At 34.3% G+C, this 17,907-nt stretch overlaps 1 protein-coding gene across 3 annotated transcripts in view; it reads left to right on the plus strand.

Moving 5' to 3' along the window:
- Nucleotides 1-17,907, plus strand: part of FoxP (forkhead box transcription factor P) — a 68,384-nt gene that overhangs the window by 39,517 nt on the left and 10,960 nt on the right. For all 3 annotated transcript variants that reach the window (XM_089710360.1, XM_089710359.1, XM_089710358.1), the window contains 9 exons: nucleotides 9,297-9,385; nucleotides 10,166-10,268; nucleotides 11,045-11,248; nucleotides 11,869-11,977; nucleotides 13,345-13,461; nucleotides 13,815-13,923; nucleotides 14,580-14,752; nucleotides 16,922-16,999; nucleotides 17,345-17,421. In XM_089710360.1, the coding sequence (XP_089566486.1) occupies nucleotides 9,297-9,385; nucleotides 10,166-10,268; nucleotides 11,045-11,248; nucleotides 11,869-11,977; nucleotides 13,345-13,461; nucleotides 13,815-13,923; nucleotides 14,580-14,752; nucleotides 16,922-16,999; nucleotides 17,345-17,421 (1,059 nt within the window). The remainder of the gene's footprint in view (nucleotides 1-9,296; nucleotides 9,386-10,165; nucleotides 10,269-11,044; nucleotides 11,249-11,868; nucleotides 11,978-13,344; nucleotides 13,462-13,814; nucleotides 13,924-14,579; nucleotides 14,753-16,921; nucleotides 17,000-17,344; nucleotides 17,422-17,907) is intronic.

Here is a 17,907-nt window from a genome sequence, read left to right on the forward strand (position 1 = left end):
TTTCAGCGTTTTTCAGCAGTATAGAAGTAACAAGTTGTACATCTCAATATATGACGTAATTCTCATGATCCTTGACCTAAGGTTGCCTGGAAGAGATCGCTGTATTAGCGATAAGGCCGCCTTTTTGTACGTTTTTCTATTGTCTGTGTTTTTTGTTATTATTTTGTTTCTGGTGCAAATAAAGTATTCATTCATTCATTCATTCATTCATCTGCAACCATAGAAACCTTTTGTGATTTCAATATCTTTATAAATTTATATTGGGATTTATGGGAAATATTTGAAGAATACAAAAAAATCGATTCGACTTTCATCTAATCACCTTTCAGGTGAAAGACGCGTGTTTGAATCCCACCTGGGGATCGAATTATGTTTATCCTTCTAATTTATAAAGCATTCGAATGCTATAAAACTAGAATATCAAATCTTAATATTCTTATAAACTAAACCTCGTTTTTTGGATTCGTACCAAGGTATTCGTAGCTTGTTGAATATAGGTTCTGGTTAGTTGGTAAAAATTACCCTATTTGAAAAAAAGAAAGAATTTTTCATTCATTATAGCCCCGAAAATCCTACGGGAACGGGAACTGTGCAGGTTTTCCTTTGACTACGTGGGCGAAAGCTACTTACTATCTACTACATAAAAATAAGTCGGGTTTTACATCCTGACGCTATAGCTCCAGAATGCACGAACCGATTTCCACGGTTTTGCATTCGTTGGAAAGGTCTCGGGCTCCGTGAGGTTTATAGCAAAGAAAAGGTGTCTCTGGTGGCGAAACGGAGTTCGCCCGGTTTGCTAGTACTGTATATATTGGTCCCAAATTTATCCATTGTAGAGTTATAATTAAAACTTTATTCAAGCAATTTGAAACTTAAATTGTTTTAATATAAGTGTATGTATGTACTTTGCAAACATGGCATGTTTACGAAACATCGCCGTTCAACAAACCACACTTGTGTTTTTTGTAAAAAACAAAACAATGTAACCCGATAACTAAACATTAGTCATGTATGACGTTGGTTATATTGTAAAGATTTCATTATTGCGAAATAATAAAACACTAATTATTATCTAACTACATCCATGTATATTTGTATAATACTACAAGGAATATTAGTTAATATGATCCTATATCGAAATTCATCCGAAATGAAAGTCGTGATTTCTCCAATTTCAAACTGAATTTTATAAAAAAAAATCTAATATGTAGGTATGATCAATTAAAAAGTTAAAATACAGGGTGTCTCAAAAGAAAGTTTATATTTTGTGGATGAATAAAAAAAAAGTAAGCGGTGTATTGAAAAAATGTTTATTAATTATTAAAGTGCATAATATGGGAATTTATTTCTTAAAATAATATCGTCCAAATGCAGTCCATTGCGTTCACGGCACTCATTATCGAACACTAAAATTACAGTATTTATGACAGCTCGGCAGGTAGACACAGTGATGGCTGCCATTTCGTATCGGATATTTTCTTGTAAATGCACTAGAGAAGTTGTTTTTTTGGCAAACACTTTATATTCAAGATACCCCCACTGTACTGCAATGGTACTATTAATATTTATTATCTAATATCATAATAATAACACCTACTCTATTTTAAAAATCACTTGAATCTTGATTAAAAACAAGCAATCAATATAATCGATTGCATGTCTTTGACCTTCACAGACAAATTGATTAAAATTAAAATTATTTGTGCAATAAACATATTTACTTCCGCGAAATAAGCTGGATTATATAATTTGTTGATCATCCTATCACATATGTTTACTGTATCACGTATCGAGTGTTATTTGTAAACGTGCCTATTTAAATAAATAATAATGTTTATTTAATTTAAAAATCATGATTGAAGCCGGAAGTGAAAACTGAACCCAGTCTTTACTTGAAAACCGACCAAGTATTTAAAATTTTTGAAGTGAAACTTGTTGTGCATTGAGAGTAAACTCATGGCAATACCGTAAATTCATGGAGTAGCGACGAAGAAGTTTCACTTCTGACACGTGTGCTCGCAAGCACGCTCTTTTTGAAGTGAAAACTTCTTTAGCGGCGTTGGGTATAAAATCTTAAACTCGCGTCAGGACACGTGAAGATGGATACCATTCCAAAATATCAAACAGGCTCAACGTTAATAATCAAGTTTTCACTTCTGCCGGCACTCCCGGAGTGCAACCCGTCTTTTTTTTTCTTACTTTTGCCCCATAAAAATACCAGTATGGATCTTAATTTTAGTCGTTTTTCCTATTTTTAAATCATGTCTAATTGGATTGAGATATTTAAACTGAAATGACTAGAAGCCTACATTCTTTTCATTTATTTCATGACATAAGAAGAGCTTTATAAGTAGGTCAGCTTCTCTCAGAAAAATTCTCTCTACTTAACTTAATATCTCTACTTTAATTAAAAAATAAAGGACACAGAAATCTGGCTATATATTCTTTGTTTGGTTCTACTGGTATATTTCTTTAGTTCCCCTTCTCTAATACGTAGTATGTTTTTCATGATTTAGGAATGGAAACCAATAGAAAATACTGGTCCGGGAGCCAGCAGCAGATTTTATGACCAAGTTCCTCTCAAGCGGTAATTAGTAAAATGCATCAAAGTATAGTATTATGAAGCCTCGTGAACGTCAGCTGGAGCTCGGTTGGGGGGATGAGCGGCTGTAGCCTCCCACGCACGTAGGAAAAAAAATACATTCATTCATTTCCTCTCAGCTAAAAATTTGTCAAATTGTAGCTAACCCAATATCTCAACGAAAAAAAATAATCAGCTGGTTACAACGTTGTGTATTATACGTCAGCTGGTGTCTCGAACATGAAAAAAAAAACAATTATTTTCCGTGATTTCCTCTCAAACAAAAATTTACCTGATGATAGCTTATATGTAACTGTGGATAAATATATAAGTCAGCTGGCTGTATCTTGGTGGAAAAACCGTCAGCTGATACTTTGAAAGTTATTACATAGGAGTTAGACAGAAGCATCTATTGCCAATTTATATGCATCAGCTGACTAGGTTTTCCTCAACTTATTGCTAGCTGATTTTTTTTATTTATCGCATCAGTATATTAACAATCAGCTCACATATTTTCATCTGAGAGGAAATGGCGTATCTTTAATTATTCGACATTGCGCTTCAATATAAGAGTTGAATTGAAATAAACATTCAGTATCAATATTTTTGAAACGAATTAGTATGTAATCAAATAATTTTATATATTTAAATAATTAAATAATCAATTAGCAATAAATGAACTAGTTACTCGATAAATAATATTTATTATATAAATTTGATAAAAAATGATAATGAGAACAATATGATTTATTCGTTTTCGCTCTGGCTTGAGTCACTTTCCTCTCTTTCCGATTCATTATCAGAGTCGATAAATACCAACGATGTAAGTTTTGCAGGACGTCAACGTAAAGTCAGATTGAAATAATTTCTCGTAAATTTTAAATGAAGAGTTTGTTTGCCATATGTACGGATTTAATCGTCTAAAAAGATCAATGATTAACGTAGTTATTTTTATTTAATACTTTTTAGTGTATTTTTCAACACGAATCCAACGAGCCCGAACTCGATACCTAAAGTTGAGTCAATATATTACCGAGTTCCTATGGCCACCTTCCGATTCCATCATCAAATTAGCTCTATATCATGATAATGTTTCATCGCTATCCAATTTACATACGTATACAAAATTTCAGCTCCATCGGTTACCAGGAAGTGAATCAAATTTACTTGCTTCATTTCAATTAAGTCATCGAGATTAGAAAAAAATGCTCATAAAATAAAAACTACTGGGCCTATCCGAATAAAATTTTTATGGGACCAATTCGACACCATTCCGCATCAAACAAAAAAAAGAATCACCTAAATCGTTTCAGAAACCTCGGAGTAATCGGTGAACATACATAAAAAAAACATACCGGCCGAATTGATAACCTCCTTCTTTTTTTTGAAGTCGGTTAAAAAATCATCTAGCAATAAGTTGAGGAAAACCTAGTCAGCTGATGCATATAAATTGGCAATAGATGCTTCTGTCTAACTCCTATGTAATAACTTTCAAAGTATCAGCTGACGGTTTTTCCACCAAGATATAGCCAGCTGACTTATATATTTATCCACAGTTACATATAAGCTATCATCAGGTAAATTTTTGTTTGAGAGGAAATCACGGAAAATAATTGTTTTTTTTTCATGTTCGAGACACCAGCTGACGTATAATACACCACGTTGTAACCAGCTGATTATTTTTTTTCGTTGAGATATTGGGTTAGCTACAATTTGACAAATTTTTAGCTGAGAGGAAATGAATGAATGTATTTTTTTGTCCTACGTGCGTGTGAGGCTACAACCGCTCACCCCCCCAACCGAGCGCCAGCTGACGTTCACGAGGCTTTATAATACTATACTCTGAGGCGTCTGACGAATTTTCTCTTGAGAGGAAATAATTAACCAAATTTGCACCTGGCTCCCTAACCATACCCCTTTTTAAAATCACTACATAGTATAAAACAAAGTCGCTTTCTCTGTCCCTATGTCCCTATGTATGCTTAAATCTTTAAAACTACGCAACGGATTTTTATGCGGTTTTATTTAATAGATAGAGTGATTCAAGAGGAAGGTTTTAGTATATAATTTATTAGATTTTAGACAAAGCGGGCGAAGCCGCGGGCGGGGATCTAGTAACTCATAACTTGAAGTAAGTAAGAAGTGAGACTTTAAAACACAACAAAACAAGTCGTAACTATGTGTAAATGTTTGCATGAAAAAGCTAGATATGTTTTGGGTTTTATACAGTCATGAGTGTTTAACATTTATCAAGACAGTTAAGCAAAGGTTTAAAATTTAGATATAACTGGAGCTATGTACAGTTAAGTTAAATAATGAGTCCACTTGCATCTAATATTATTTTTAAGTGATAATATACGTTTGTATTTTATGAATATATTACATAAGTGCTTGAATACATTCGAGTCACTTTTTTATATTGAAACTAGCTTTCCGCCCGCGACTTCCCCCGCTTCGTCTAAAACCTAATAAAATATATACCTTCCTCGAGAATCACTCTATCTATTTAAATAAAACGCATCAAAATCCGTTCGGTACTTTTAAAGACATAAACATACATAGGGTCATAGGGATATAGGGACAGAGAAGGCGACTTTGTTTTATACTACGTAGGTAGGTAGGTAGTCACAAGATCGACTTATAATAAGCTAGTTTTTATAGGGCCGATTTTTCAATGCTTGGATAAAACTTATCCGTCTAATAAAGTATTACACGATAATATTAAAAAGGTCACATAAACTGTCAAATATGGGCAATGAGAATACGTTTTTAAAATGGTAGTTTTATACATTATTCCACGAATAAGTTTTACTTTTAACCAAGGATTGAAAAATCAGTCCTTAGGCGAAATAATTTAAGACATAACAGGAACGATAGCTAAAATTATCATATCAACTGCATTGTAACCTTTATTACAATGCAGTGATTTAGTCATATTAATCGATCATAGATTGTTTTTATCAATATAGGGATGTTTATAAAAATAGTACTGTGACATAGTTTACATTGAACACTTGCTAGATGTTTATGTAGTTCGTTCAAAACATGCCTCTTAAGCATTGGGTGAGCTCATAGTTCAAACATGTTTGTTACTTATAAACACATATATACATATACATGTTGTAATAACATTTTAGGTCGGTTATACACTGTGGACTGCAGTATTTCAGTTGAACGGTTTAAAAGTACACATAACGTAATATTTTAGGTCGGTTATACACTAGGCAGTGGCTTTGCGTCTGCGGATGCGGTTCTACCGAATACCCGCGGCCCCGTCAATAAAGCGGCACGGCGGAACAGAGTGGAGTTTAGTCGGTAAGACCCTGCACTCAGCAGGGTGAGTCCGACATAACCCAGGGCTCTTCCCCCGAGTGCCCTGGGTATGCCTAAATGCATTCTCCACTATAAAAAAAAAAAAAAAAAGGCAGTGGCTTTGTGTTTGTGGTCTAGACTCTATGTAATGCTTTTTTATGGAAATTAGAGACAGATATAGAGTTAGCATGTTTGAATTTAATCTTTGATCGCGTTTTAGCCAATTTCAAAGAAAACTAGTACAAATTTTTCTTTTGTCACGTATTTGCTTCATAAAAAACGCTTTTATCTTTTATCAATATTAATTTTATTCCTGTTATTCGAATAATTTTTCGAAAAGCTTTTGAAAAGACGTTTTAACTCTGGGGCTTTATACCTTTATATGATGCTACTTTCACTGAAGAATTGTTTAAATTTGTATATTTTTATTTTAGTTATTAATAATAACCACAGAGATAATAACAATAGGAACAATTCTTTTATTTTATATAAATTACAATGTTATATTGAAAAACATTTCATGATGGAAAAAAAATCATATTAAAATGAATAAAGTGTAAACACATAAATATAACAATCATTAAAAAATCTTCATTCTTATATAAATTACTAATAAATTAATTTAAATAGCTTATAAAACCTTGACGAGAATTTATTAGTCTGTCTGTGTTAGACTTAAATTTTTATAAGTCGAGCAGTAATAAATAGTGTTTGCTTTGTAATAAAATAAGTTAAATACAATAAAATATTCATGTTTACTGTCTGTGACAACACATTATATAGGCAATGCGTTATATAAACATAGTTATTTGAAAGACATTTTTTTGTTTTTTTACGTTTCTAGACTCGTGTGTACACGGTTTTAAATTTGTACTTATTTTCAGCATAATTCATATTATTTTCTGGAAATAACTACACTTCTGTATGTAAGCTATTCTTCTATACTTAGGTACTAATATTATTAAGCTGAAGAGTTGATTGGTTGAATATGCTAATATCAGGAACTACGGGTCCGATTTGAAAAATTCTTTCAGTGTAGATAGCCCAATAATTTATCAAGAATCTATTATTAGGGGCAATGTAGGCAAAACTCCGGAGCAAAGCTATTTCTACTTATGAAATACTAGCTGCTCCGCGCGGTTTCACCCCCGTGGCTCCACCCCTGTTGGTCGTAGCGTGATGATATATAGCCTATAACCTTCCTCGATAAATGGGCTATCTAACACCGAAAGAATTTTTCAAATCGGACCAGTAGTTCCCGTGATTAGCGCGTTCAAACAAACAAACAAACAAACAAACTCTTCAGCTTTATAATATAATTATTATGTTTCTCTCCATAATACACGGGTACCACCAGAAGGAAGGTACCCGGTCCTTTGGGAGGCTTACGTGGGGACACAGGTCCAACTCGCAGAGGCCCTTTAGAGAATTTTAATGTGTTGTGGGACACCAGCCGCAGCCTGCCCATGACTGCACTATAGCTACTCCCCGACACCTCGCCACAAGGTGCCCTGCGGGGTAACTGACTGCACGGCTGGGATATCTACTGTAGATATGCCAACCGGGGGCGATGGGGTCGTCACATCCCTACGCCTTAATTATTATTATTATTATGAAATATAAGCTATAGATATCTATGCGGTATTCTAAGATGGATGGAGGATGCCTGAGGTTTTAATCATTGCATGCGAAAAGAAATACTTAGAAAAGGCTTTTTTAATTCGAATTATTTTAATTTGAACATAATATTTATACTAAGAATAAAGAGTTAATTTCTCAATTCTCAATTGAGATTTTTTTGCTTCAAACATTAAGGAAAATGGTTTTAATGTGGTTTTAATATAAAAATGTTATTTTGACAAGAATAAATTGCAGTTGAATACAAATATAAAAGTGATTATATATTATCTTTTTCATGAACCCATATCTTTTCCATAAATCATATTTGTTGACTTTAAAAACATAATAAATATGTTTAATAAATACAGAAACACAATATTTTTGCTGTTTTTTCTGTTGCTTTTTATCTTAATCTTAATACTATTATAAAGCCGAAAGTTTGTATGGATGTATGGATGTTTGTTACTCTTTCACGTAAAAACTACTGAACCGATTACAATCAAATTTAGCACACATATAGAGGGTAACTTGGATAAACACATAGGATAGGTTTTATCCCGGAAATCCCACGGGAACAGGAACTATGCGGGTTTTCCTTTGAAAACGCGGGCGAAGCCGCGGGCGGAAATCTAGTTATAAATAATTAAATATGTATTATAATAAATATTTCAATCCATACGTTCGTCTTATCTCAAATTACCTAGCTGTGCCCCACGGTTTTACTCGCATTTCTCCGCTTGGTCTACCGTTAGTAACCTAAAGCATTCCTCGATAAACGGGCTATCTAACACCGAAATAATTTTTCAAATCAGACCAGTAGTTCCTGAGATTAGCGCATGCAGAATATTTAAAAATGTCTTGTGAAGCAACGCGCTAAAATTTTTACGATTAGCAAATAATTTATTTAACCACATTGTCTGAATAATTATGGAATAAGTAACTTTAGATAATTTTACATTATTTGCTTTTAAAAACGCTCTGTTTAACTTAAAAATAATTTTAAACTTTTACAGAAGAATGTTGTTAATTAATGAAATAAATACAAAAAAAACAAAGATAAGAGAATTCACACTAACGGCCTCGTTTTTTTAATAATTAAAAGCACTTTTATGTGACTAATATCAATTTATATGTACAAAAGACAAAGAAATAAATTTAATCTTTCTTATTTTATAAATGCGAACAATTTTACAAATTTAAGGATGTATCTATCTGTATGTTTGTTACTCTTTCACGCGGAAACTACTGAACGGATTTTGATTATAAGTGGCACTATAGGTAGGTACTTGCTTTTGATGAAATTTAATGCGTGCATAGTTAGTGATTTAAACCAATGCAAAAACAAGGAGAATAATACTTTAAAGTAGCTAGGACATCATCATCACCGCCACCATTATTATCATCAATCATCATCATATTTAATATGTCAAAAGGACTGTAAGATTATAAACCTTAACTTGTCTAATAATTCTACCTTGTATTACACCGAATGTATTAACTATTAAGTAGGTATATCAAACATAATCAACTTACACATATTTTGCTTTTTTACCTCCCCATGGTTGCCTGACAGAGATCACTGCAGAGACGCCAGAGAGATAAGGCATTTGTCCCTAAAGGAAATCAATCAGTGAAACAGATATATGCGTAATTCTTTACCTTTTCCCACTAGAGAACACTGGACACTTTATTTACAACTAGCGGTCCGCCCCGGCTTCGCCCGCCCGTAAAAGATGAAATAAAATACATCAATATACAGCTAAAGTCTTTTTTTCATCATCAGGGTCCGGAGCCAGCTCTAAACTCAAGTCCGGGTGGTGCTGCGAAGCCGCCGCCACTCAACTCCTTCGAGCTGGACCGCTGTTTGGACAGGTAATATTAATTGGTATATTTATTAAATAAAACAGCTATAAATAAACCCAGGAATAGAAAATAGGACCTAAACAAAAGCTTCAAAAGATCCTGGCAACTTTTCTAGAGCACATTTGGGTTACCACATTTTTAAATATCGCTATATTTACCAAAAAAATACTAATTAATGATTTATTTTTTAAAAAACATGAATAATTATTTTAAAAGAGTGACGCGTACACCAAGAATTCGTTCAGTTTTCTAGCATAATCTTATTTACTTTGCTTTGGTGAAATCATCAGACGTGTGCAAATAGGTGTGTACATGACTCAAATCGGTCATGACAGAATGCCGTTATTTATGCTGTGGAAATCAGTTTAAAGTTTAAATATCGGTTTTATGATATTTAAAGTTATAACCAAATTCTAAACGGTGGCTTTCCCAATCTGTTGGTGGAAGTAGAGATTTTTCAATTGTTATTTTTATTCGCACATGGTAGAATTTTTCGTTTTTATACTTTTTTATATATTGTTAAGTTTTTTGAGATTGCACTCAACATTTTTTATAACCTACATACTTTCATAATAATTTTGGAAGCTTTTACATATAGAAGCACATTATTTAATGTGCTTCTATGTGCTCTTCCAAATGTACTGTTCGTCGACATAACATAATATGTCAGGTGGATTATGGCCAATACTCTCATAGGTGGCCCGTGTCCCAGCAGTGGGAACATAATATGATGATGATGACTAAAATATAGGGTAACACCTATAACACCAAAAACTTTACACTCTACAGAGACGAGTCCGGGAGGTGGGGCGAGGCGGCGCGGCGTCGCCGGCGCAGCTCGCCCCCACGCCGCTCACCGCCACGGGAAAATGAGCCGCTTTCTTTGGCTAGGGTGAGTTTTAGTTTAATATTTATTTGTTGTACTAGTGTATTTAAAACCTAATAATCATGTAAGTCAGGGGTTTTGGTATAAAACTTGTCGTAGCGAAAGTTAAGCAGCTGTTTAATTAAGAGCCTAGCCTCTTAATCAAACGGCGCCTTTAATGACATAGATTATTCATGTCATTTATGTAAGGCAAATAAATAGTATTTGAATATAATATTAAATGCATTGATAAGTTGCTACTGAATACGATAAAATTTTACAAAAAAAGCTTTTAGTTAGTAGGTTTAAAGTTTTTTTTTCAAGTTTTTTTTTTCTACATTTTTACTACGGAAATTTTCGTTAAAATTTACATTTTTTGAGTTAGTCACAGCTTCATACACATAAACCGGACCGGGCAAAACCGAAAAATATCATAAATAAATAAATATATTAATTAGTCACTCATCATTCGAGCACTAGTCTAACGAATATAATATACTTAATAAAATCTAAGTTAAACCTCTACTTACCATTTCACCACAAATCTATACAAAAAACATCTCAAAAGCAACAAACCACATTTTTGAAATGAAAACTTCTTTAGCGGCGTTGAGCACTTTTTCTGTAATGGGTATAAAATCTTACACTCGCGTCAGGACACGTGACCTGATCGAAAAAGCGTAAGACGGATACCATTCCAAAATATCAAACATGCTCAACGTTAATAATCAAGTTTTCACTTCTGCCGGCACTCCCGGAGTGCAACCCGGCTTTTTTATTTATACAAAATATACGAAAATCAGGCCTCCGCCCCCACATCCCCAACCGGTGGCTCCACACAATCAAGCCCCGCGCCCGCGTCCCCCGCCGGCAGCGGCACCGCGCCCCGCTCCCCTCTGCCCCTGGTAGCCCCCGACCTGCTGGCGATGCAGCTGCTCGATCAGCACTCGCAGCTGCAGGCGCTGATGAAGCAGCGGCTGTTTCATCAGCACCACATGCAGAAGCAGGTGAGATTGAAAAAAGTGGTAAATGTAGGTCCAGATAGCTTGTTTAAAAGTCTACTTAATGATTGTATGTATTATGATACTAAATAATAAATATTATTGCTTCCTACAATTTCTTCCCTGAGAATAAAAAGGATAGTGAGCAATTGTTCAGCTATAATCAGTTTATTCTCCTTTATCTTGTAATCAAAGTATGTCCAATGTCCATCTGTGAAATGATAATCTATATTATTCATCTTCTTCTTTTCTCCATTAATAATTATTAAAACATGTTTAGAATTGTGTAGCAATTGCAAATGTGTAACTACCTTATTTTTAACTTATTTGATATTTCTATAAAAAATATTGATGTACATAATAATATCTTGAGTGTCCATTGCATCTCAGACATGAAAAGTAGCATTTTTAAGCTATTGCATTGCTTCTATCGCGGGCCTTGAGCGCGGGGACCGAATCCAGAAATTCCGTAACGAAAAAACCTCACGCTCCCGACTCCGACGGGCACGGAGGACGGAGGTGTGGCTTGAAGGCATAGCATGCAATAGCTTTACCGCGGCAGTCCCCGAGTGCCACACGCCTTATTTTTATTATTATAACCATAAATATTTATTTGATTTCTCTAGCACATGTCATCCGAGGCAGCCAAGCGCTTGGAGCAATCTCGGTTGCAGGATCAGATCAATCTCAATCTGCTTTCACAATCCCACCTTCAGCCTCCAGACAGTTCACCAGGTAAGACCTCTATCATATTATAAATTGCATTTTTTACCTATTATGTTTTTGTGTACGTCGTCTATTCTTTACGATGAGATTTTATCTTTACCCTTTACCTTTTTCAAATGTTAAATGCTTTAAAATTATAATATATGTAGAACCTTCATATTGTTAATTGGTTTTTAGTTGAAAAATTATGATAAACATTAGTTGTAAATTTCAGTCAAATTCTAGGATTGTTCTTACCAATAATTTAATTTATTATCTAGTTTATTATCGATGTCAAGTTACATATCCCAGTTTCAAATATTACCTTCTTTTTACTTCTGTTGTAGTTCAAAAACGGTTATAATAATCCTATCGTACCAGATTTACTTCAAGTACTCCATAACATAATTTTAAAGTGAAACTTTTATTACATCGTCTCTAACTTTTTGGTCTGTGTAGCGCATGTCGCGTGTATCGCGGCTGCCGAGTAGGTATACCTACTCAGCAGCCGACCGTCACGCGACATGCGTTACACAAAGCAGTGTTCGGAACCGTTCGAACAGTTTCACTTTTACCGTGGTTTCATAAAACCACACAAAATTTTTTGTTTTATTTCTTTCCTTTACTGTAAAGGTTGCCTGGTAGAGATTGCTACCTAGCGATAAGGCCGCCCTTTTTTTTAATTTATTGTCTATTTCTTTTTGTCTTTATGTCTATAGCAATAATAACTCAGGCCCCGGAACCACAGACACAATAGAAAATCTATTGTGTCTGGGACTGATCGGGCCGCTTGGGGCTCAATGGGTTAAGGGATTTTCATTTCATTTCATTTCCACCTTTTTGGTCCCTAAAGATAAGCACTCTTCCACCCAGGGTCTCTCCGGCAGCAGCTGGGAGCCCAGCAGCAGCAGCTCGTGTAGCACCTGCAAATACATTATTCAATTTATTACTTAGTTTAAATTTGTCGACGTCAAGTTACATATCCCAGTTTCAAATATTAGCTTCTTTTTACTTCTGTTCTTGTTAAAAAATGATGTAAATAATCCTATCGTCATAACCGGATTTACTTCATAACACTACTCCAGCTTCATGGTCCCCGACGATCATAACAGTTCAAACTCAAACTCAAACTCAAATATTTATTTATTCAATTAGACTTCTTCGAGAAGCACTTTTGAAACGTCAATACATATTTTTAACATTTACCACCGATTCGGAAAGCAGTTTCTATGGAGAAGAATCGGCAAGAAACTACCTAGTTGCTCTTTTAAATCATTTCAGTATAACAATTTAATTTTACAAAATATGTAAGTAACTGTACGTATATATTATCATAATATGCCAAAGTTCTCCACTATGATCTACTCTATGGTCCCTAACGATCCTCTTCCACCCAGGGTCACTCCAGCAGCAGCTGGGAGCCCAGCAGCAGCAGCTCGTGCAGCAGCTGCAGGCTGTGCAGCGTCAGTACTTGATGCATGCACCACTTTCTGTACCACCAAACGCTCCACCTGGTGAGTGGTAGAAAGATCTGGATTTAAAATTGGTAGTCATATTTTGTAAAAAATATTTTGTATAAAATAAATGAGTTTTGTTTACATATTATTTTATTATTTAGTCTTTTATGGTTGAGTTTTTTTGATATTATAATTTAGTTGTTCACTTAAAAATTCCGAAGTATGTAACTAAGATTTTAATTGACTAATTATTTCAGTTACAGAGAGAGAGAGAGAGAGAATTTTTATTTTACTATATTTGAAAATTTTACTATCCCTGGGCAAAACTAATTATTTTCGAACTACTTAACATTTTATCAAAATTTGTTTAGTATTTTAGCTCAATATTATTCAATTATTTTTAATCCTAGGTTTAATGCTATGGGGTAGTGAAATAGAAGAGCACCCTCTGTACGGAAGGGGTGTGTGCAAATGGCCTGGCTGTGATGCTCTGGCCGAAGATTTCCAAGCGTTTTTAAAGTAAGTTATTTTTATATTTACTAATAAGATAATATCTAAATTAGCGTCGACACCTATAATGTAATAAAATTCAGAATTAAAATGTTAAATCACATTTATCTCCATATTTATTATATAATATCGAATTGCATAATTTGAAGATATAAATTAGTCTTGTGATCATATCATATTTTGATACATTAGTTTACACCTTTTTTAAGTGATTTGAAAAAAAAAATCTTATTTTTGCAAATGTGTAATTGTAAATGAAAGATCTGTGCTCTTGAAAAACAGTTTTTACTATCTTGGGTCACTTTCACAATTTGTGCAAATAATTGAGTTACATGTACTACGTATTAGAGAGGACATCGATACTACACTATTTGTAACACGAGTTGGAGTCAATCGTCTCTAACTTATTTTTTTTTTGTTACATTGCATTGGTTGGTTTTAATTGCTAAGTCTATTCATATTTTTTTAATAAGATAAACAATATTTATTTGTTACATTGATTGGTTTTAATTTATAAGTAACAATAGGCAGAATATCTACAAAGTGTATGACTCACTAGCCGCCCCGCGCTGCTGCGCGCCGCGCACGGATTTTGTTCGTGGTGCCCTCTCTAGTAATAATACCTCAATGGTGCAAATAAATAAATTAATTATTTACTACACCAGGCACCTGGAAGCAGCCCACACACTCGACGACCGCTCGGCAGCCCAAGCCCGCGTGCAGATGCAGGTGGTCGCGCAGCTCGAGCTGCAGCTGCGCCGCGAACGGGACCGACTTGCAGCTATGATGCGGCACTTGCATGCAGCTCGCGACTCGCATCACCATAAGATGCCGCATGGTGAGACATAGAGTTATAGAGTTACTAGGTTTCCGCCCGCGGCTTCGCCCGCGCAGTCAAAGAAAAACCCGCATAGTTCCCGTTCCCGTGGGATTTCCGAGATTGCGTCATTTTCCCGGGATAAAAAGTAGCCTATGTCCTTTCTCGGGTATCAAAATATCTCCATACCAAATTTCATGAAAATTGGTTCAGTCGTTTAGGCGTGATTAAGTAACAGACAGACAGACAGAGTTACTTTCGCATTTATAATATTAGTATGGATACAAAAGAACAGTATACACATATATTTAAAACTTACCACGGGTATTGACCGCCTCCTCGGTACAGTGGTTGACGCGTGAGTGTAAAACCAAGGGGTCCTGGGTTCGATTCCCGGTGGAGACGAAGAAAAAAAAATGTCTCGGTCTGGCAGGACACAGAAGGCTGATCACCTACTAACTATGTACTTGTCCCTAAAGAAAATCGATCAGTGAAACAGATGCATCTGCCCCTTATTCCACTAGGGGACATGGGACTTCACTTATGGGTATTGAACATGCATATCATGACTACACATAGACATATAATAGAAAAATACAATATACGCTATACCAAAATATTATATACACTAAACATAGAATTTCATCGTACACTAGATTATAATGTTGAATAGGCATTACATTCACTACGCATACAATTTCTACCGATAAACACTTACCATAGACATACGTGTTATGTAAAGATATTTTTAAATTAAACTTCTTTAAGCGCGTTGAAAGTTTATATTTCAAAGTCGCGTCATGGCAATACCGTCACGTCCATACATCATACCATCTTCTCTAATTATCCTAGCCATATTATCATGTACACTACAAATAGAATTTTTTAGAACTATAAATTTATAAATATAATTTCTACCCATGAACCACTTACATTTACAATACGCAAAATTTTCATATCACTACGGCTACAAGCTCAAGTGTTGTTCCAAGACTTATAGCTTTTTTTATCCCTTTCAAGTTTTCACAGTTTTATAGAGGGAAGTTCAATTTTCTCTACAAGGTCCTAAATAAACGTATTCCTTACAACATAGTGACTTTGTATTCTTACAACAAATAAAATTTCTATTTTCGCGAGAAAAATAGACATTATCCGTTGCTTATTAAATCTATTTTTATGTTTTTTATTTCCAAGAGCAAACAAATAAAAGGCAATAAACTTTTTAATATTTAAAATCTTCCAATTAGCTGACGTATTTACTTACCTTACTGTACTTGTGCTAAGTGTTGCGATTCCATTTTTTGTTAGAAATGCGTCCAACTCTAAAATAAAAATTAATATGTAACAGGAAATTTTGAAATTAAGATACTTAATTTTAGGGCATTTTTTTGCTTGTTTGTTTACTCGTGTCTGACTAAAATATTTTATAAATATGGCGCATCGTGGAATATTTTTTTGATATAAAACATTCAGAATTTTCCGTTTTGGGAAAGTTAGTAACCGTAAAAAGTAAAGAATGATTAAAAAAATAAAACCGGCTAAGTTCGAGTTAAACTCGCGCATCGAGGGTTCCGCGCAAACCTGTGAACAAAGAAGTGATCCTATAAGGATGCCGTTTATTCTTTTTGTGGTTCGGAAGCCTAAGAGCCGCCGTACACGGGCAGCTCGAGCAGTTAACGGCTGAGCGACGTACACGGACTGCTCGAGCTGTCGCTACAAACCGCGCAGTTGACGGTTTGAAGCAGTCGCGACTCCTCGAGCAGTCCGTGTACGGAAGTGAATGTCTATAGTTCACCGCGCAGTTGCGGCTTCAAGCTGTCGGTCTCAACTGCTTGAAGCAGTCCGTGAAATGCCCTTGTAGGTAAATGAATTTTCACTAAAGTAATACTTTTTTTGACGTGATAACGTCTTATAATTCGATAAAGCCGGCTGCACGCACGAAAAAACATGACTCATGCGGCGTTACCTCGCTCTGAGGCGTTCCATGTAAGGCTTGAAGTGCAAGCGAGAGCGCGGAACGAGCGACAAAGAAGCACAATCGGACGTTGTCACGTTCAACTATCGTCAGTAAACCGACTTTACGGACAACCAAATTTTATTATTAATAGTAATTGTAATTGAAACTATAACTGTATCTTATGGATCAAATAAAGCTTTATTTTATTTTATTTTAATACTTTTACCTTTCAGGGGGTGCTAATGAAGGAGCATCTCCAGGCCCCGTACGGCGTCGTGTGTCTGACAAATCTGGTGTAGCTATAGCAGGAGGTAATGTATTATTTAGTTGCTTTATTTATATATTAAATTTTGTTTCCATTTTGTCCATTTTGTTTTTAAAATAAGATTTAGGTAGGATATATTTTTTTATATTTCGAAGAGAAAACGACTCTAGGCTATTTTATTAGTTCTTACAGTTTGGATATTAGAAATAGTTAAATTTGTTATTTAAAAATGTTCCATTTCCCAAGGTCTTCCATATATGCTCGAAAGAGCTGGATTAGATGTTCAGCAAGGTAAAATCTATTAAAGTTAGAAATGTACATTTGTTAAATATAAATTATCAGCACAATAATTATAATGGTTATATTTAAGTCGCAAACTTGCAAATTACAGAAATACAAAGGAATCGTGAGTTTTACAAGAGCGCTGATGTGCGTCCGCCTTTTACTTATGCGTCGTTGATTCGTCAGGTATGTTTGTTTTTCTTTAAAAACTTGTATTTTTTCGTAATTTCATGTATCATCTTCATAATATGCTTAATATTAATCCAAATCGTTTCAGTATATTTTTACATAAAACGATGTTTTAATTTAGTATTTTAATTCGCGTTTATCTATTTTTATTTATAATTTGTGTTAAAAAGCCTTTTTATGATTATTCTTTGGAAATAAGTAATTCATGATTAAAGATTAAATTAAAGATAAAATTATATTAAAATTCGATCATTTGAGTTTACCTTATTTATAAATAGATGTCAAACTTGATCAAATGAGTAGAATTTAATAATACTTATTTTATGAAGATAATATAAATGCAAATATTTTTGTGAGCACATTAAAACTATTAATTTCCTTATAAGTTGTCTGTCTGTCTGGACAAGCAACACATATCTACATATTTATACAAGTTTATGAATTATACTATGAGTGGGATATACATGAATATAGATCGCGTAT

The sequence above is a fragment of the Colias philodice genome, chromosome 24 (genome assembly GCF_061535455.1).
Source record: "Colias philodice isolate Cphi_HAF_F1 chromosome 24, ilColPhil1 Martin Lab GWU primary, whole genome shotgun sequence".
Classification (NCBI taxonomy): Eukaryota; Metazoa; Arthropoda; class Insecta; order Lepidoptera; family Pieridae; genus Colias; species Colias philodice.